This window comes from Odontesthes bonariensis, chromosome 19 (genome assembly GCF_027942865.1).
Source record: "Odontesthes bonariensis isolate fOdoBon6 chromosome 19, fOdoBon6.hap1, whole genome shotgun sequence".
In the NCBI taxonomy this organism is placed as follows: domain Eukaryota; kingdom Metazoa; phylum Chordata; class Actinopteri; order Atheriniformes; family Atherinopsidae; genus Odontesthes; species Odontesthes bonariensis.
Genome location: NC_134524.1, coordinates 34,872,084 through 34,893,990, shown reverse-complemented (window position 1 = coordinate 34,893,990; position 21,907 = coordinate 34,872,084). Strand labels below are relative to the sequence as shown.

Genomic DNA, 21,907 nt, shown 5'->3' with positions numbered 1-21,907 from the left:
AGAGACCCAGACGTCCCTGTCCATGGCCACTTCCTCCAGCTCTTCTGGGGGGACCCCGAGGCGTTCCCAGGCCAGCCGAGAAACATAGTCTCTCCAACGTGTCCTGGGTCTTCCCCGGGGTCTCCTCCCAGTGGGACGGGCCCGGAACACCTCACCAGGGAGGCGTCCAGAAGGCATCCTAACCAGATGCCCCAGGACGTATCCTAACCAGATGCCCCAGGAGACATCCTAACCAGATGCCCCAGGAGGCATCCTAACCAGATGCCCGAGCCACCTCATCTGACTCCTCTCGATGCGGAGGAGCAGCGGTTCTACTCCGAGCCCCTCCCGGATGACCGAGCTTCTCACCCTATCTCTAAGGGAGAGCCCAGACACCCTGCGGAGGAAACTCATTTCGGCCGCTTGTATTCGCGATCTCGTTCTTTCGGTCACTACCCACAGCTCGTGACCATAGGTGAGGGTATGAACATAGATTGACTGGTAAATTGAGAGCTTGGCCTTCTGGCTCAGCTCCTTCTTCACCACGACGGGCCGGTGCAGAGCCCGCATCACTGCAGACGCCGCACCGATCCGCCTGTCAACCTCCTGCTCCCTTCGTCCCTCACTCGTGAACAAGAACCCGAGATATATGAACTCCTCCACTTGGGGAAGGATCTCATTCCCGACCCGGAGAGGGCATTCCACCCTTTTCCGGCCGAGGACCATGGTCTCAGATTTGGAGGTGCTGATTCTCATCCCAGCCGCTTCACACTCGGCTGCGAACCGCTCCAGTGAGAGCTGAAGTTCGCAGCCCGACGACGCCAACAGAACCGCATCGTCCGCAAAAAGAAGAGACCCGATTCTGAGGTCGCCAAAACGGACCCCCTCAACGCCCTGGCTGCGCCTAGAAATTCTGTCCATAAAAATTATGAACAGAATTGGTGACAAAGGGCAGCCCTGACGGAGTCCAACCCCCACAGGAAACATGTCCAAGATTATACAACAACTCAGCCTGTATTCAAGCAACGCTCAAAAACCTCAACAACTCTTTATTATACGCCAACTCAGCGTGCATCTAAGCAGTGTTTAAAAACTTCAACAACTCTTTATTTTACGACACCTCAGCGTCAGTGGTGTAGTGGTCCCTGGAGAAGTGGGTATACTCTCAATTTTGCCCCAATTTTTTAAGAAGTCCAGAAAAATGAACCGTTTTAGATCCAGTGACATGTAAGACTACTCTATGTAGTTTACCCAAAAATCTGTCAGTAGTATTTACTCACTATTACAAAACTATCATGACTTGATCAGTTTGAAGGTATTACTGGTCACACAAGCAGCCTACATGAATGTAAAATATATTCAACATGAGGCAAACATGATGTTTCAGGTCATTTATGAATAGTGAATACTTCAAATCTGAAGTTGACAATGCATCCTTGTTCATATTTCACCAAAAATTATTCCCTTCCAAACTTCAAAACCAATCAGATAAACTCAAAAGTGCACTGTCGTAACATTGAAACTAACTATTTACTTTTCAATAGCTGAACACTATTCCAGCATACTTTGTTAGATATACAGAATATAAATATAACTGAAAATATTGAATATCATTTTTCTTTGGATGAATGTTATTTTAAATCCATCCATCCATCATCTTCCTCTTCTCCGGGGGTCGGGTCGCGGGAGCAGCAGCTTGAGCAGAAAAACCCAGACGTCCCTGTCCCCGGCCACTTCCTCCAGCTCTTCTGGGGGGACCCCGAGGCGTTCCCAGGTCAGCCGAGAAACATAGTCTCTCCAACGTGTCCTGGGTCTTCCCCGGGGCCTCCTCCCAGTGGGAGGGGCCCGGAACACCTCACCGGGGAGGCATCCAGGAGGCATCCTAACCAGATGCCCCAGGAGGCATCCTAACCAGATGCCCGAGCCACCTCATCTGACTCCTCTCGATGCGGAGGAGCAGCGGTTCTACTCCGAGCCCCTCCCGGATGACCGAGCTTCTCACCCTATCTCTAAGGGAGAGCCCAGACACCCTGCGGAGGAAACTCATTTCGGCCGCTTGTATTCACGATCTCGTTCTTTCGGTCACTACCCACAGCTCGTGACCATAGGTGAGGGTAGGAACATAGATTGACCGGTAAATCGAGAGCTTGGCCTTCTGGCTCAGCACCCCCCACAAGAGTCCTCGAGGGACACGGTCGAATGCCTTCTCCAAGTCCACAAAACACATGTAGACCGGTTGGGCGAACTCCCGTGCTCCCTCCAGGATCCTGCCGAGGGTATAGAGCTGGTCCACTGTTCCACGGCCAGGACGAAAACCACACTGCACCTCCTGAATCCGAGATTCGACTATCCGGCGGATCCTCCTCTCCAGTACCCCGAATAGACCTTGCCAGGGAGGCTGAGGAGTGTGATCCCCCTATAGTTGGAACACACCCTCCGGTCCCCCTTTTTAAAGAGGGGGACCACCACCCCGATCTGCCAGTCCAGAGGCACTGCCCCCGATGTCCACGCGATGCTTCAGAGGCGTGTCAACCAAGACAGCCCCACCACATCCAGAGCCTTGAGGAACTCAGGACGCACCTCATCCACCCCCGGGGCCTTGCCACTGAGGAGTTTTTTGACCACCTCGGCAACCTCAGCCCCAGAAATGGGAGGCCCCACGTCCGAGCTCCCCAAATCTGCTTCCTCATCGGAAGGCGTGTAGGTAGGAATGAGGAGGCCCTCGAAGTATTCCCCCCACCACCTCACAACGTCCCTAGTTGAGGTCAGCAGAGCCCCGCCCTCACCATACACGGTGTTGACGGTGCACCGCTTCCCCCCCCCGAGCCGCCGGATGGTGGACCAGAATCTCCTCGAGGCCGTCCGGAAACAACAACTTTTTATTTTACGCAAACTCAGCGTGTATCTAAGCAGCGCTCAAAAACTTCAACAACTCTTTATTTTACTACACTTCAGGGTGCATCAGTACAGTTGAGCTGTAACCATAACTGTTCATCTAAATGTTCAGAAAACTGACCCATGATGATAGTAATATAATAATGATTGTAAGGATAAGCAGACAGCCTTCAGCCCACTGTGTGTGGGTTTCAGTCAAAGTGCTTGAGGTTCATCTGTACATGAAGCTGTTAGGATGAACTGCAGATTCGTTTAAGACAAATATTGTACTTTCGACTCCACTACATTTCTAGGAAGTGTGTCGTTACTCGTTCCTTTTAGGCTTTGTAATGCGCTGTTGCTGTTTTTCTTTCTTAAAATGCAGTTGGCACAGTGGTGTGAAAAGATCTGGAGTCTCAGCAGAAAACTGGATTTGGCTGCAAGGCTGTTTTCTGCTGAGACTACCAGAGTGTTTGTGAACTGAAGATCTTCATCACAGCAGAGTTGTAGTTTGTTGGCGGTAATGGACTCAACAGTAAACTTCTACTTCATAGTGAATGTGTGGGGAGAAAAAAAAGGCTCTCCTGTGTTTTGAGTGGGGATGTTTTTAATAATATTTTTTTTATGAAAGTAGCTGTCCCTATTATTTTTTATTGCATTTCATGCTGAAGTTTTTACAGGTGGTACAAAAAGTCTGCATGTCAGCCCATCATCAGGTGGTTTCAGAGAGCTACATGCTTCTGTAAAAGCACTCAGAACACAATACAGCAATGTACTGATATTAATGTACTTTGTACTGTTGAATACTTAAGTATTTTTAAAAGTAAGTACTTCAGTACTTTAACTTGAGTAAGACCATAAGTATCAATGCTTTGACTCAAGTACTGAGTTGAGTACTTTGTCCACCTCTGGTTATTTGCCTGAAACAATGTCGGTGAAAAGGCTCTTATTTTGACAGCGTCCGGAAGCTGTGCTCCCTCTCCCTTCTTTTCTCGGCAGGGTGGGTGAGTGTTGGCAGTCTGCAGATCTTCATCGAGCGCTCAGTGGACAGAAGGAGAGTCTCAGCACGGATTTACGGGATTGCTCATCCCCAGCGCGGCTCCAGGCTCCGGTGGTGTCGGCGGGGCTGCTCTGAGTCCATGGCCTGTACTGGCGGTGGATCAGCTGCAGCTGAACACTTGGAGATGCTCCGGGCGCTCTGCAGCCGCACGAGAACACCGACACCGGGCCGGGGACGCAGCGATGTTTTTCAAACGGAGAGCCAGGTAATGTTAGCTTGCTTTGACTGTGGGAGGGAAAGGGTGAGACAAGCTGGCTTAAAAGCCTAGGGAGGGTTCATATGCGCGCTGACTGTGCGGGAGAGAATGGGAGGTTAGCTGTGTTCGTGTGAGGAGGAGGAGGGGGAGAGGGAGGAGGAGGAGGGGGAGAGGGAGGAGGAGGAGGAGGAGGAGGGGGAGGGGGAGAGGGAGGAGAGGGGGGAGGAGAGAGAGGGAGGAGAGGGGGGAGGAGAGGGAGGGGGAGAGGGGGGAGGAGAGGGAGGGGGAGAGGGAGGAGGGGGAGGAGGGGGAGAGGAGGAGGGGGAGAGGGAGAGGGAGGAGGGCGCCTTCACACGCAAAGGCCTCCTCACATACATTCACTTCGTCTGCTGTGGCTCAGGACAAATCGTTGTGCCGTGCCGTGCCGTGCCGTGCCGTGCCGTGCCGTGCCGTGCCGTGCCGTGCCGTGCCCGAGTCCCCCGTGCACGGCTGCTGTTGTCTGTCCATCGGTTTGAGCAGCTCTGATGTGTTTCCAGCGCGTGTTTAAATGGTGACAGGAGGGATGTTCCTCAGGCCACACTGAGAACACACACACACACACACACACACACACACACACACACACACACACACACACACACAGTCAGCGCTCTGAAAGTTCCTCATTCTTTGTTGAGTCACCTCAGCTCATATCTTTACATCACTTTTCACATCTTTACCTGGTAAACCAGTTCTGCTAAATGACTGCAATGTAATGTAGTGTATCAATCAATCAATCAATCAATCAATCAATCAATCTTTATTTATATAGCGCATTTCATACCACAGGCAACTCAATGTGCTGTAGTGTAATGTAGTGTAGTGTAATATAGTGTAGTGTAGTGTAATGTAATGTAGTGCAATGTAGTGTAGTGTAGTGTAACTTAATGTAGTGTAATGTAGTGTAGTGTAGTGTAACTTAATGTAGTGTAATGTAATGTAGTGTAGTGTAATGTAGTGCAATGTAATGTAGTGTAATGTAGTGTAATGTAGTGCAATGTAGTGTAATGTAATGTAGTGTAGTGTAATGTAGTGTAATGTAATGTAGTGCAGTGTAATGTAATGTAGTGTAGTGTAATGCAATGTAGTGCAATGTAGTGTAATGTAGTGTAGTGTAGTGTAATGTAGTGCAATGTAATGTAGTGTAGTGCAATGTAATGTAGTGTAGTGTAATGTAGTGTAATGTAGTGTAATGCAATGTAGTGCAATGTAATGTAGTGTAATGTAGTGCAATGTAGTGTAATGTAATGTAGTGTAGTGTAATGTAGTGTAATGTAATGTAGTGTAGTGTAATATAGTGTAGTGTAGTGTAATGTAATGTAGTGCAATGTAGTGTAGTGTAGTGTAACTTAATGTAGTGTAATGTAGTGTAGTGTAACTTAATGTAGTGTAATGTAATGTAGTGCAATGTAATGTAATGTAGTGTAGTGTAATGTAATGTAGTGTAGTGTAATGTAGTGCAATGTAATGTAGTGTAATGTAGTGTAATGTAGTGCAATGTAGTGTAATGTAGTGTAATGTAATGTAGTGCAGTGTAATGTAATGTAGTGTAGTGTAATGCAATGTAGTGCAATGTAGTGTAATGTAATGTAGTGTAGTGCAATGTAATGTAGTGTAGTGTAATGTAGTGTAATGTAGTGTAATGCAATGTAGTGCAATGTAATGTAGTGTAATGTAGTGTAATGTAGTGCAATGTAGTGTAATGTAATGTAGTGTAATGTAGTGTAATGTAATGTAGTGCAGTGTAATGTAGTGTAGTGTAACTTAATGTAGTGTAATGTAGTGTAGTGTAGTGTAACTTAATGTAGTGTAATGTAATGTAGTGCAATGTAATGTAATGTAGTGTAGTGTAATGTAATGTAGTGTAGTGTAATGTAGTGCAATGTAATGTAGTGTAATGTAGTGCAATGTAGTGTAATGTAATGTAGTGTAGTGTAATGTAGTGTAATGTAATGTAGTGCAGTGTAATGTAGTGTAGTGTAACTTAATGTAGTGTAATGTAGTGTAGTGTAGTGTAACTTAATGTAGTGTAATGTAATGTAGTGCAATGTAATGTAATGTAGTGTAGTGTAATGTAATGTAATGTAGTGTAATGTAGTGTAATGTAGTGCAATGTAGTGTAATGTAATGTAGTGTAGTGTAATGTAGTGTAATGTAATGTAGTGCAGTGTAATGTAGTGTAGTGTAATGCAATGTAGTGCAATGTAGTGTAATGTAGTGTAGTGTAGTGTAATGTAGTGCAATGTAATGTAGTGTAGTGCAATGTAATGTAGTGTAGTGTAATGTAGTGTAATGTAGTGTAATGTAGTGCAATGTAATGTAGTGTAATGTAGTGTAATGTAGTGCAATGTAGTGTAATGTAATGTAGTGTAGTGTAATGTAGTGTAATGTAATGTAGTGCAGTGTAATGTAATGTAGTGTAGTGTAATGCAGTGTAGTGCAATGTAGTGTAATGTAGTGTAGTGTAGTGTAATGTAGTGCAGTGTAATGTAATGTAGTGTAGTGTAATGTAGTGTAATGTAGTGTAATGCAATGTAGTGCAATGTAATGTAGTGTAATGTAGTGTAGTGTAGTGTAATGTAGTGCAATGTAATGTAGTGTAGTGCAATGTAGAGTAATGTAGTGTAGTGTAATGTAGTGTAATGTAGTGTAGTGTAATGTAATGTAATGTAGTGTAATGTGCTCAACCACTGAATCAACCAGCTGTGCACTGCTGAATAAAAATGTCCAAAAGATTAGAAAGCGTTGGACAAGTCCTGAACAAGCCTGGTGTTTTAAAAGCATCACTTTGTTTGATTGTTGAAAGATTCACCTGCAAAGAAAAATGAAGCTCAAGCTGTCAAATAAACAAAGTGGAGCAGAATGTACAGCGTTTCCCTGTAAAATGTGCGGAATAAGTGGAAACATTCAATTTATGTACTATTATTTACTACTTCTTTTTGGTTAGTTAGTGTAAAATCCCATCCTGGACTACTTTATTGGTTATTTTGTTAAAAAAAATGTATTCATGTTACTGTAGCACTGTTATAGGATGTAAATAATGATTAAACAAAAGAAATTATTGTAAATAAATATTGCAGTTACTTTTCAAAATGATTTTGGGTGTGTGGAAAACAAAATGACTCATCACATGTTTCACTGGACACATTCCTGCAGCACAAACCTGAAGTCGGCATGACAAGCTCCAGCATGCAAAGAACACAACCTGCAGCTCTGTAACAGCACTCATGTGGCTGGAAGACACTGCATGGTCTTTGTTCAATTCAATTTTCAGTTTATTTATATTATTTATATATTTAATCACAACAAATGTCATCTCAAGGCACTTAAATAATACAATACAATTCAAACCAATTAGAGTCCAATTAATTGTAATCATCATCCAATCTTGTTTCCCATGACATGGTTTGGTTAGTACAGTGCGGTTCACTTGTTTCCCATGACATGGTTTGGTTAGTACAGTGCGGTTCACTTGTTTCCCATGACATGGTTTGGTTAGTACAGTGCGGTTCACTTGTTTCCCATTACATGGTTTGGTATAGTACAGTGCGGTTCACTTGTTTCCCATGACATGGTTTGGTTAGTACAGTGCGGTTCACTTGTTTCCCATTACATGGTTTGGTATAGTACAGTGCGGTTTACTTGTTTCCCATTACATGGTTTGGTATAGTACAGTACGGTTCACTTGTTTCCCATTACATGGTTTGGTATAGTACAGTGCGGTTTACTTGTTTCCCATGACATGGTTTGGTATAGTACAGTGCGGTTCACTTGTTTCCCATTACATGGTTTGGTATAGTACAGTGCGGTTCACTTGTTTCCCATGACATGGTTTGGTTAGTACAGTGCGGTTCACTTGTTTCCCATTACATGGTTTGGTATAGTACAGTGCGGTTCACTTGTTTCCCATTACATGATTTGGTTAGTACAGTGCGGTCCACTTGTTTCCCATGACATGGTTTGGTATAGTACAGTGCGGTTCACTTGTTTCCCATGACATGGTTTGGTTAGTACAGTGCGGTTCACTTGTTTCCCATGACATGGTTTGGTCAGTACAGTGCGGTTCACTTGTTTCCCATTACATGGTTTGGTATAGTACAGTGCGGTTCACTTGTTTCCCATTACATGGTTTGGTATAGTACAGTGCGGTTCACTTGTTTCCCATTACATGGTTTGGTATAGTACAGTGCGGTTCACTTGTTTCCCATTACATGGTTTGGTTAGTACAGTGCGGTTCACTTGTTTCCCATTACATGGTTTGGTATAGTACAGTGCGGTCCACTTGTTTCCCATTACATGGTTTGGTATAGTACAGTACGGTTCACTTGCTTCCCATGACATGGTTTGGTATAGTACAGTGCGGTTCACTTGTTTCCCATTACATGGTTTGGTATAGTACAGTGCGGTTCACTTGTTTCCCATTACATGGTTTGGTATAGTACAGTGCGGTTCACTTGTTTCCCATTACATGGTTTGGTATAGTACAGTGCGGTTCACTTGTTTCCCATTACATGGTTTGGTATAGTACAGTGCGGTTCACTTGTTTCCCATGACATGGTTTGGTTAGTACAGTGCGGTCCACTTGTTTCCCATTACATGGTTTGGTATAGTACAGTGCGGTTCACTTGTTTCCCATTACATGGTTTGATATAGTACAGTGCGGTTCACTTGTTTCCCATTACATGGTTTGGTATAGTACAGTGCGGTTCACTTGTTTCCCATTACATGGTTTGGTATAGTACAGTGCGGTTCACTTGTTTCCCATTACATGGTTTGGTTAGTACAGTGCGGTTCACTTGTTTCCCATTACATGGTTTGGTATAGTACAGTGCGGTCCACTTGTTTCCCATTACATGGTTTGGTATAGTACAGTACGGTTCACTTGCTTCCCATGACATGGTTTGGTTAGTACAGTACGGTTCACTTTTTTCCATGACATGGTTTGGTATAGTACAGTGCGGTTCACTTGTTTCCCATTACATGGTTTGGTATAGTACAGTGCGGTTCACTTGTTTCCCATTACATGGTTTGGTATAGTACAGTGCGGTTCACTTGTTTCCCATTACATGGTTTGGTATAGTACAGTGCGGTTCACTTGTTTCCCATGACATGGTTTGGTATAGTACAGTGCGGTTCACTTGTTTCCCATGACATGGTTTGGTTAGTACAGTGCGGTCCACTTGTTTCCCATTACATGGTTTGGTATAGTACAGTGCGGTTCACTTGTTTCCCATGACATGGTTTGGTTAGTACAGTGCGGTTCACTTGTTTCCCATGACATGGTTTGGTCAGTACAGTGCGGTTCACTTGTTTACCATTACATGGTTTGGTATAGTACAGTGCGGTTCACTTGTTTCCCATGACATGGTTTGGTTAGTACAGTGCGGTTCACTTGTTTCCCATTACATGGTTTGGTATAGTACAGTGCGGTTCACTTGTTTCCCATTACATGGTTTGGTTAGTACAGTGCGGTTCACTTGTTCCCATTACATGGTTTGGGATAGTACAGTGCGGTTCACTTGTTTCCCATTACATGGTTTGGTATAGTACAGTGCGGTTCACTTGTTTCCCATTACATGGTTTGGTTAGTACAGTGCGGTTCACTTGTTTCCCATTACATGGTTTGGTTAGTACAGTGCGGTTCACTTGTTTCCCATTACATGGTTTGGTATAGTACAGTGCGGTTCACTTGTTTCCCATGACATGGTTTGGTTAGTACAGTGCGGTTCACTTGTTTCCCATTACATGGTTTGGTATAGTACAGTGCGGTTCACTTGTTTCCCATTACATGGTTTGGTATAGTACAGTGCGGTTCACTTGTTTCCCATTACATGGTTTGGTATAGTACACTGCGGTTCACTTGTTTCCCATTACATGGTTTGGTATAGTACAGTGCGGTTCACTTTTTTTCCATGACATGGTTTGGTATAGTACAGTGCGGTTCACTTGTTTCCCATTACATGGTTTGGTATAGTACAGTGCGGTTCACTTGTTTCCCATTACATGGTTTGGTATAGTACAGTGCGGTTTACTTGTTTCCCATTACATGGTTTGGTATAGTACAGTGCGGTTCACTTGTTTCCCATGACATGGTTTGGTATAGTACAGTGCGGTTTACTTGTTTCCCATTACATGGTTTGGTATAGTACAGTGCGGTCCACTTGTTTCCCATTACATGGTTTGGTATAGTACAGTGCGGTTCACTTGTTTCCCATGACATGGTTTGGTATAGTACAGTGCGGTTCACTTGTTTCCCATTACATGGTTTGGTATAGTACAGTGCGGTTCACTTGTTTCCCATTACATGGTTTGGTATAGTACAGTGCGGTTCACTTGTTTCCCATTACATGGTTTGGTATAGTACAGTGCGGTTCACTTGTTTCCCATTACATGGTTTGGTATAGTACAGTGCGGTTCACTTGTTTCCCAAGACATGGTTTGGTTAGTACAGTGCGGTCCACTTGTTTCCCATTACATGGTTTGGTATAGTACAGTGCGGTTCACTTGTTTCCCATGACATGGTTTGGTTAGTACAGTGCGGTTCACTTGTTTCCCATGACATGGTTTGGTCAGTACAGTGCGGTTCACTTGTTTACCATTACATGGTTTGGTATAGTACAGTGCGGTTCACTTGTTTCCCATGACATGGTTTGGTTAGTACAGTGCGGTTCACTTGTTTCCCATTACATGGTTTGGTATAGTACAGTGCGGTTCACTTGTTTCCCATGACATGGTTTGGTATTGTACAGTGCGGTCCACTTGTTTCCCATTACATGGTTTGGTATAGTACAGTGCGGTTCACTTGTTTCCCATGACATGGTTTGGTATAGTACAGTGCGGTCCACTTGTTTCCCATTACATGGTTTGGTATAGTACAGTGCGGTCCACTTGTTTCCCATTACATGGTTTGGTATAGTACAGTGCGGTCCACTTGTTTCCCATTACATGGTTTGGTATAGTACAGTACGGTTCACTTTTTTTCCATGACATGGTTTGGTATAGTACAATGCGGTTCACTTGTTTCCCATTACATGGTTTGGTATAGTACAGTGCGGTCCACTTGTTTCCCATTACATGGTTTGGTATAGTACAGTACGGTTCACTTTTTTTCCATGACATGGTTTGGTATAGTACAATGCGGTTCACTTGTTTCCCATTACATGGTTTGGTATAGTACAGTGCGGTCCACTTGTTTCCCATTACATGGTTTGGTATAGTACAGTACGGTTCACTTTTTTTCCATGACATGGTTTGGTATAGTACAATGCGGTTCACTTGTTTCCCATTACATGGTTTGGTATAGTACAGTGCGGTCCACTTGTTTCCCATTATATGGTTTGGTATAGTACAGTACGGTTCACTTTTTTTCCATGACATGGTTTGGTATAGTACAGTGCGGTTCACTTGTTTCCCATTACATGGTTTGGTATAGTACAGTGCGGTTCACTTGTTTCCCATTACATGGTTTGGTATAGTACAGTGCGCTCCACTTGTTTCCCATTACATGGTTTTATATAGTACAGTGCGGTTCACTTGTTTCCCATTACATGGTTTGGTATAGTACAGTGCGGTTCACTTGTTTCCCATGACATGGTTTGGTTAGTACAGTGCGGTTCACTTGTTTCCCATGACATGGTTTGGTTAGTACAGTGCGGTTCACTTGTTTCCCATGACATGGTTTGGTTAGTACAGTGCGGTTCACTTGTTTCCCATGACATGGTTTGGTTAGTACAGTGCGGTTCACTTGTTTCCCATTACATGGTTTGGTATAGTACAGTGCGGTTCATTTGTTTCCCATGACATGGTTTGGTTAGTACAGTGTGGTTCACTTGTTTCCCATGACATGGTTTGGTCAGTACAGTGCGGTTCACTTGTTTCCCATTACATGGTTTGGTATAGTACAGTACGGTTCACTGGTTTCCCATGACATGGTTTGGTTAGTATCGTGCGTTTCACTTGATTGTGTACATCATGTAAGTTAACCTTGAGGGTTACCAAAAAGCCAAATCAGTAGAGCTGATCAACTTCTGTTTATTCCTTTTGAATGAATCTGAGGGCTGCACCATTTACAGCAACAAGCACACGCACACACATACTCACACAATCTTGCACCCACCTAAAAAAGTCAGCACAAAACACATGGATCTTTAGAAATTAGCGCGTCTTATTAGCATATGGTTGCAAACCAGGTTATTTCTCAAAATCTATAGCTATATTTACAGTCATAAAGCTATAAGCTAGCTATATTTACATATAACTCTTATTTTCTTCAAATGAATAAAACTGTAACTCACCAAAGAAAAATAAAAGAATCAGTTGAACACAGTAGCTTTAAGGCATAACCGAAAACATTGATACCTCATCATATTCCAGTGAGGTGGGTTATAAACAATGTTACATTCTGTGACATTATATCAGAAAATTCTATGTTCAGTATTATATGCCTTTTCCAGAGTATATGGTATACAGGGTATATGGTACGCAGCACAGTGGTTGGGAACTCCTGGCCTACTCAACAGCAAAATTACTAAATGGAGACCAAATGTTTTGAACTTAGGTATGTTATGGTAAATTATTTCTCTTAGAAATGCTTTAGAAACCCCCACAACAGACCTTCCAATCCACATCCCTGTGTGCCCGAGACACACTAATTGTGTTTCAGAAAAGTGAGATACACCCCAACCCCCCAACCCGCCCCTTCCTCAGGTATAAATGATTTTGATTCCTTTTGTCCTTGGTCTTTCTTCACCATAAACGCTGAATGGTGTTGACTGACCCTTTTGCAGACACGTTAAACACGTGGCAGAAAAATAGAAAGGTTTCTATTTCGTTTCTCATCAGATGTAATAGGAAGGTAAGCAAACCTTAAAGTTCCTATGGCATGAAAATAAATGGAGGCTTTTATGTATTTTTATAGGCTTTAGTGGTCCCCTAATACTGTATCTGAGTTTTTTTCACCAAAATTCTGCCTTGGTGCAGAATTACAGCCAGTCCCAAAAATGAGCTTTCCTTAGGATCCGCAGAATGAGCTGTTTATTTGGGGTGTGGCCTTACTTACGCCCGTGGTACCTTGCGCAAATGTTTTGTGAATCGCTATGGCACGTAGATGGCACGGCAGCCCTATGCCGTAAAACTAGCGAAACCTGTTGATATGAGCTTACTTTGACAATATGACGAACTAGTTACTGAACAACTCTCTTAACACAGTCAAACATCAAGCAAGTGCTACACAAGACACAGCAAAAAAGGCGTGCGTGAAGGGGAAAGCAGGAGTTAGGATTTTGACATTCTCATCTGATTGCTCTGGTTTGCAAAGATGCACGTAGCGCGAGTCATTTCTATCGGTGGAAAGGCAGATATCGTGCGCGCCATAACACCAACAGCAGGACGGCTATCAAAACAACAAATAAGTACACAACACTCGCGTTACAGTAAATGAGGTGTCCACTCGCATACCTCATGCTATTTACTGTTACATTAGCGACAGTGACCGAGCTATTAGCTGCAGAGCTAACGACACAGACAGACTGACTGTTTTGACTCTGGAACCATGAATGAATCATTATCCTGATGAAATGCACTGAATTTGCGGATTCATTCTTCTTCAGGAAGCTTGAAGTAGGGGGTTTTGGTCTAAAATGAGCGCGCTAACCATCTCATGGGCATGCAAACACCTCCAACAGCCCAGTTGGCGGAGATAAGAGCTTGCAGATGCTATTAGCTGCATAGCTAACCGTTAGCTAACGTTAGCTGCTAACGTTAGCTGCTAACGATACAAACCCTTTCTTGTGGTAACAAGCTATGTAACTATACTGTACATACAGGAAAGCAACACAATAATAGAGCGTTAAATTACTTACTCGGGAATGAGATCCTTCCCCAAGTAAGAGACGAATGGAGCAGGAGATTGACAGGCGGATCGGTGCGGTGTCTGCAGTGATGCGGCTCTGCACCGGCCCGTCATGGTGAAGAAGGAGCTGAGCCAGAAGGCCAAGCTCTCGATTTACCGGTCAATCTATGTTCCTACCCTCACCTATGGTCACGAGCTGTGGGTAGTGACCGAGAGAATGAGATCGCGAATACAAGCGGCTGAAATGAGATTCCTCCGCAGGGTGTCTGGGCTCTCCCTTGGGCTCGGTATTAGCCCAAGTTCTGGAAACATTCGTCTGTGAAATATTTGGCGCACACATACACAAATCTCTTCGGTTCTGTCGTCACTTTCCCAGAAAAAAACAAAATCTGTCCACTGGCTCTTTAGAGGTTCTGATGCAGGAGCTCTAAACAGATTTTTTACATCCATGCACAGCGCAATGAGCTGGCCAAAGAGCTGTGGGCGGGGAAAGGCAGTTTATTGGCTCTGTGTGGAAACAACCTCCACGTCATAACTAGGGGTGGAACGGTACAAAAAACTCACGGTTCGGTATGTACCTCGGTACGGACCCTACGGTTCGGTACATTTTCGGTACAGTGCCGAAGGAGGCGTGTAGCGAGGTTCGAGCACATGTAATAGATATCTGAATCCTGCCTCTTCTACAGTGGAATATGGGCGCATAGCAGATGCGATGTAAATTCCAATTGCTTCGGTAATTTTTTTTGCTCTGCATGTATTCGTATCCAGGGGTTGTTGTAATACATTTGGGAGACGTAATTGGTCGGGTCTTTTCATGGTTCTATAGAACACACCTGACGGAGGTGTGTGGTGGTCGGTAGCTACGCCCCATGTCATGCTATCACGGCTGAAATGTTTCAACATACCACAAAGACAGAACCGGCGCGTGTTTAATAAGTTAAACTTACACGTTGTCTCCTTTGTCTGCGGCGAACTGCTCTCCTTTCTTCCTTCATGAAATGAAAAAGTATCTCCTGCACTTGATCCTGACTCTCTCTGTGAGCTCTTCCAGCCTCGATATTAGACGCCTGATGTGATTGTCCATGATTAATATCACCATCATGCAGACCATGAACACGGTGGCCTCCCCGCTCTCCATATTAGCTTCTTTGTGGTGTTTTTTCTTCTCTCGGGTTTTGTTTTGTTCTGTTTTGGTGTTGAATGTGGCGCTAAACGGCTAACGACTAACACGTCACTGACACAGACGGCTGCGTGCGGCGCATCAGTCTCGACTCATGTGCGAATGCAGACTGAAACAGCTCCGCTGGGGAAGGACAGTTATCAGAACGAAATTCGAGAAGGACAGTTCTGATAACTGCGTTCTTAGAACTACTCTGTCCGAAAGTGTATATCTCTACGGACCAATCAGAGCTTGCATGTGGCAGTGTTTAAATGGGTCCTGAAAGAAACTCTTGCAAAATAACAGTTCCGCGTTCAGAAAACTTCCGTACCGTGTGTATTCTGCGTGGAAATGCGCGTACCGAACCGTGACACCCGTACCGTGACGGTTTGGTACGAATACATATACCGTGCCGGCCCTAGTCATAACCAGTGCTGGGTACTTTGCTTTGAAAAAGTAACTAATTACAATTACAATTACTTCTCCAAAAAAGTAATTGCGTTAGTAACTGCGTTACTTCACTAGAAAAGTAATTAGTTACCAGGAAAAGTATTTATTGCGTTACTTTTTGTTTTTATGCTTAAAAATGTCAAAGACACGAAAGAACAGTTAAACAGGGTATTCATACTTGTTCTGTGATTATTTTGGCTGTGATTTTTGCTTAAGATGCTATTATCAAAGATCTTCATGACCTATTATCAATGGTGAATGTTAATCCAGTTCACATCTTCAGAAACTACAGCACCGATGCCGACTTGCCAAACATTTATTTATTCAAAATGAATAGATTGCAACCCACAACAGAAAATAAAATGTACATACTGAAAATATAATATTTGTTAGAAGTTACTTGAATTAGTTGAAAATGTAAATATTCTTTAACTTTGTATTTAAGTGAACAGGTGGTGACGAAATAGGCCTAATAATGATGTCTGTAAATTCTATGTATTCTATTATTAAATTAGTGAAAAAAAACCAATACAATTATGTCTGTACATTCTAATTCTATTATAGGCCTAAATTTACTGCATTCTCATGAACAACAACATGACTTATCCTTTGAAGTTTGTATACATACAAGCTTTAAATGAAGGCACAGAAATGTGCTTAGAAAAGAAATGAACAAAGGGAAAAGCAAATATTAATAAGTGAATAAATTGCCATTTTTAACATCCTGAACGGGGCTTACTGTAAGCATTCAATTACAGTAGCCTACAACAACCTAGGCATCACTACACCATACTTATCTAAGTGCTGAACCACAGGTTGTAGCGAAGAAGGAGAAGCTTTTCAAATCTTTTGTCAGACAGCCCGTTTCGCTTTGGTGAGAAGACAAGCTTTCCCAGACTGAATAGCCTCTCAACAGGTGCACTAGATGGCGGAGCAGCATTGTAATGTATTGAAATTTTCTTGATGAGAGAAAATCCATTCAAAGTGTTGAATTCTTGCGATGGAAATCTTAAATAATCTTCCACCTGCCTTTCTGTTGAAGAGAATGTATCCTCCTCGTCTTCCTCAAAGGAAAAGAAGGAGTCCTCTTTAGCCAAATCTCTGTGTTGTACAGATGTGCTAATTCCTGTGACCGCAGCCAGCGAAGCTTGAATTTGGGAAGAGTCACGGCAGCAATGACAGCCTCTTCACTGCCCAGCACATCAGCAAATCTTGTTTTGATTGCCTGAAATTCTAAATGTAAATGGACACATGAAATGTTTGCATATACAGCATCAGCATCAACATCTCCAGCGTTGGGAGTAGAGTACCATGGAAGCAATTGTCTTCTCCTTGAAGTATGTTTAAGGCAATGGTAAGGGGCTGCATCACAGTACAGTACTCCTTTATGAACTGATGCTCCCGTTCTGTGATTGCAGCCAGTCCTAATTTCAGGGAGATGGTATTGAGCTCTGCCATGGATATTTCAGAGATACGAGCCAGGGCATCGTAAAATGAGTTCCACCGTGTTGTGGAAGGTACAAGCAGCTTTTTTGAGATCACCTCATCAAGTGCTTCGGCAGCCAAAGTTGAGCGACTAGCCTTATTCCAAAGGGCGGTGCACTTTGCAACAGCACTTCTGTATGCAGCCTTTGTTTCAGGCTTTGACTGGAGCCACTTCTCAATATCTGTGCATGATATTAGATTGAGCGTGTGTGATGCACATCTATGGTGGGGGGGCAGAGTGATCAGACCATCACCATCTTGGCCATCATTTGAATGCAGAACATCATTCACATCAGTAAAGGGGACCTCATCTTCACCCTCAGAATCACTTTCAACTGGCTGATACATTTTAAATGCTTTAACAAAATTAGAACCATTATCTGTGACTGTTGCCGTGATTTTGTCTGTAATGCCATACCTTGAGTGTATGTCGTCAAGCTCGACTGCAATAGCATCATAAGTATGACGCCCCTTAAATCGTCTGCAAGCAAGGGCTGTTTTCTTTCTCTCCATAGTGTTGGGATCTATCCAGTGTGCTGTGACACCCATATAGCTTTTATTATGGGCAGTCCAAATGTCTGCTGTAGTGGATATGTACTGCAAATCCTCGAAAGACTTTTTCAGTTCCACGTTCATTTTTCCGTATTCGTTGTCTATGTATGCAGCGAAAGTTTTTCGGGAAAGGGGTGTGCTCTTTTCTCTTCCACGAGATGGAATTTTTGCAACAAGAGCCCTAAACGACTCCACAGTGGATAGGGGCAACACGTTTTCAACCACATACCTGGCGATCATTTTGTTGAGCTCAGCCTTACACACTAGTGTCTGTCCTGAAAAATCTAGCCTGGCTTGCTTAAGAGCAGTGCCTCCTCCGTCTCCCTCTTCGCTGGAGCTCAAACTAGCTGCACCAGGGGCCGGGCTAGGGGGTGGGTTAGCAGCGATACCTTGAGGTGTGCCATGCGATGCTGTGAGGTGCTTCATCAAATTTGAGTTGCTCGACACAGATGCGGACAGAACTTTGTTTCCAGGGCACAGTTTACATTGCACATACACATTATTGCCTTTGACATCAACTAGTGTGAAATTATTCCGGTATTTCCAGTTAGAAAACGCAACCTTGCGGCTTGATGCTGCCATTATCTCTGTACGTGCGTCGTAACAAGATAATGGACACTCCGCCCACCTAACTTTTTTAGTGAATCATGATCATGCATGCAAAGGGTGAATGTGAGCAAATCATGATCATGCATGCAAAGGGTGAATGGGAGCATATTAAAAGCCGGCTTGGTACAGATTTATGCGGCACCGTGTTGCCATTTGCTCCTACATTTTGTCAGCACCCGGGAGCACACTGGCGCCGCAATTTATCAAAGTAACGCGTCGCGTCACTTCCCGAGTAACGGTAACGGCGATACAGTTATGGATAGAGTAATTAAGTAATTATTCCGTTACCCAAAATGTGGCTCCGTTAGTAACGCCGTTATACTCTAACGCCGTTATTCTCTAACGCCGTTATTCCCAGCAATGGTCATAACAGGCAGCTTTCCCGATCAGGCCATCTGCATGGTCACATTTCCAAAGGCGGAGAATAATTTCCAGTGCATGGTTTAGGTCTATCGTCATTTTTAGCCACTGGGGGACCGCAGGCAGGCTAGAGGAACTCATATTAATGTTAAACAACCTTAAAAAGAAAATGTCATGCCAAAGGACCTTTAATAGGAAGTTCAGAGAAACTTCCACCACAGGTACCTTACCCTAAAATTCATTTTCTTGTCAAGCAGCTGTCAGGGAAATGCTTTAATTTGATTGCATCAGTATAGTTTATTTTAACTTGGTGTGTTAACCTCATGTAGCTTTTATTCTAATTCTTATTGAATAAAATGTGATTTATTATATACCATAAGAAAAATACAGATTTTACGCTCCAGGTTTTAAGCTCAATAACCAGGAATAAAAGATCATGGTTGCTGTGTTGTGAAAGAGTGGCCTGATGATAAATCGGCTGCATTTACATTAGTAAGTAATGTTACACTATGAACCAAAGGCTTCAAATACACCATGTGATTGGTATTGCAGGGTTTGTCCTGCATAGAGAATTTGGTGGCGGCCACCACTGCCAATTTCCCTACCGCCACCAGCTCAGGGCTGGTTTTCAATCGGTAATTTCACCAAGCGGGTTCCCTGCCGGGATCTGTCATTTCATTCGAATGTACCTGCAGTTGCACGTAACCACCAGTAGTGGGGGTGGCGCTGTGTCGAAATTAGCACCGACATGTCAAACAAACATTGTTTACCTCCACATCCAGAGAGATGAAGAAGAGGAAGTTTTCACTGCAACAAACATGGAAGATGACAGATTAGTTAGTATTGTTTCTTTTGCACCCAAACACGTCCAGTTCCTTTGAAAAAGTTCAATTTTACATGCTGAATAAATTAACATTACCAGTATCACTTTTGCAGGTATGGCGATATGTAAGATCAACAATTTTTTTTTGATTTTACAAAACAAGTCCGAGAAGAGGAGAGACACGACAGGTGAAGGAGTGTAGACACTGAAGACAGGCAGCTAAAACGCAATAATTCGTGTGATTGATAAGATGTGGTAAATTTGTCAGATACCAAAGCAGGATATTTTCTGCACTCAAGATTGTAAGATATGATTGAAAACACTTTCACAGTTCATGTCTACACCAGAATAATGCAAAGTTTACAATGCATGAACTTTTTTAAAGATAAAAACACCCCTGCGCAACAGACTTAAGGAGAGGCCCCTGGATGTATGCTTTAATGCCCCTTTTCCATTGCCGAGCGAGCCCTACTCTACTCGGTTCGATATAGCGCGACACTACACGGCACGGCACCAGTACCATTTCTTTTTCCGCACAAACCGTGACCTGGAAGTGGGCGGAGTCGGCCCGTTCACCACTAACGTGACGTCGGTTTCAGGTGACTACAAAGTGTCACACCGCGGTTAGTCAAAAGTAAATACAAGATCGAGTGTAATGTGTAATGCAGTTGACAATTCATATTGTTTAGTTAAACCAAGCTCTTTATTAAAAAAGACAGTACAAAAGTAAACAGCAGGAGTTGTCTCAGACACAGGCGGTGACGCCAGTGTTGGTGCCGGTGGAATGCAGATAGCAGCTGTTGCCTCAGCTGCAGATTGCGATGCCAGTGTCGGTTCTGAAGCCTGCAGGATTGGAGGATCTTCGCTGACCTCAGCAACCGAACACTCATCGGTTGCACAAACCGAGTCTTGAGGGAAAAAAAAAAAAAAAAGTGTGAACATACGAAACGCATACACGTAACCGCATAGGTGAGACACTGTGCTAGCCTTCCAAAACAGCGTTGTTTGCTAGCTCACTCAGAACAACTTACATGAGACACCTGTGTAACTTTTTACACAAGTTAAAGACTGAACATGTATTTGTTACGATATAAAACATGCATTTGTTAAGATATAAGCGTTGCACCAAGGGGATAAGAACAACACTTACCATTTTCCATCGCCTCCAACAAAGACGTCGCTGTATCCACGCCACTCTATTTGCCCCGGTTCGCCGGGCGGTGACCGTAAATGCCGTGGTGGCGTCACGCGCCGACGTAAAAAAAAAAGTACTGGTCTCATCCAAGCACAGTATAGTACCGTTTTAAATGCTTCAGTACCCCGGTACCAATTTAGTAGCAGTATACCGAACAAGCCCAGCTGGAATTCATACAGGCAGACAGAGCTTGCAGACAGAGCTTGTAGACAGAGCTTGCAGACAGAGCATGTAGACAGAGCTTGCAGACAGAGCTTGTAAACAGAGCTTGCAGACAGAGCTTGCAGACAGAGCTTGCAGACAGAGCATGTAGACAGAGCATGCAGACAGAGCTTGCAGACAGAGCTTGCAGACAGAGCATGTAGACAAAGCTTGCAGACAGAGCTTGTAAACAGAGCTTGTAGACAGAGCTTGCAGACAGAGCTTGTAGACAGAGCTTGCAGACAGAGCTTGGAGACAGAGCTTGCAGACAGAGCTTGCAGGCAGAGCTTGCAGACAGAGCTTGTAAACAGAGCTTGCAGACAGAGCTTGCAGACAGAGCTTGCAAACAGAGCTTGCAGACAGAGCTTGGAGACAGAGCTTGCAGATAGAGCTTGCAGATAGAGCTTGCAGACAGAGCTTGTAGACAGAGCTTGTAAACAGAGCTTGCAGACAGAGCTTGCAGACAGAGCTTGTAAACAGAGCTTCTAAATAGAGCTTGCAGACAGAGCTTGCAGACAGAGCTTGTAAACAGAGCTTACAGACAGTTTGACAGTAAAGGAGGAGGGTTACAGAGCTTGTTAACATCAAATGGTTGAATCCTGGATATGTCACTGAGAAGAAGAGGATCTGTACCTGGGACACGGAATTTTTATCTGAGTTTCCATCCATATTATCTACCAAATTCTGTATAATTTGTATAACTCTTTTATGCATTACTCTTTTTAGTTTTTTTTTATATAGCACACAAGCTTATGTGGAGCAGCCACAATTTTGCTGTACCCTGGTGTGCAATGACAGTCTTTTCTATTCTATTCAAAAGTTCCCCTTTGTTATCTGCTAACATTGTTTGTGAAATCAATAGCAAAACTTTTGCCAAGCTACAGGAAAAAAAGACAGAAAAAGAAACACCCCTCTGCATTCATGGTGATCTCTGAAGATTTCAACCACTCCTCTCTCTGCTGCACTGCAATTCTGTCAATTGATTGTTATTTTATTCCGTTATATATGTTTTTACTGAACCATTTTCCTTTATGATTTATAACGCAGCTGTATAATTTATCTACTGGGATTATTA

At 43.5% G+C, this 21,907-nt stretch overlaps 1 protein-coding gene across 2 annotated transcripts in view; it reads left to right on the top strand.

Moving 5' to 3' along the window:
- The first annotated feature begins 3,857 nt into the window (after positions 1–3,857).
- Positions 3,858–21,907, top strand: part of gal3st4 (galactose-3-O-sulfotransferase 4) — a 33,083-nt gene continuing 15,033 nt past the window's right edge. For both annotated transcript variants that reach the window (XM_075450732.1, XM_075450731.1), the window contains exon 1: positions 3,858–4,118. In XM_075450732.1, the coding sequence (XP_075306847.1) occupies positions 4,096–4,118 (23 nt within the window). In that variant the 5' untranslated portion in view covers positions 3,858–4,095. The remainder of the gene's footprint in view (positions 4,119–21,907) is intronic.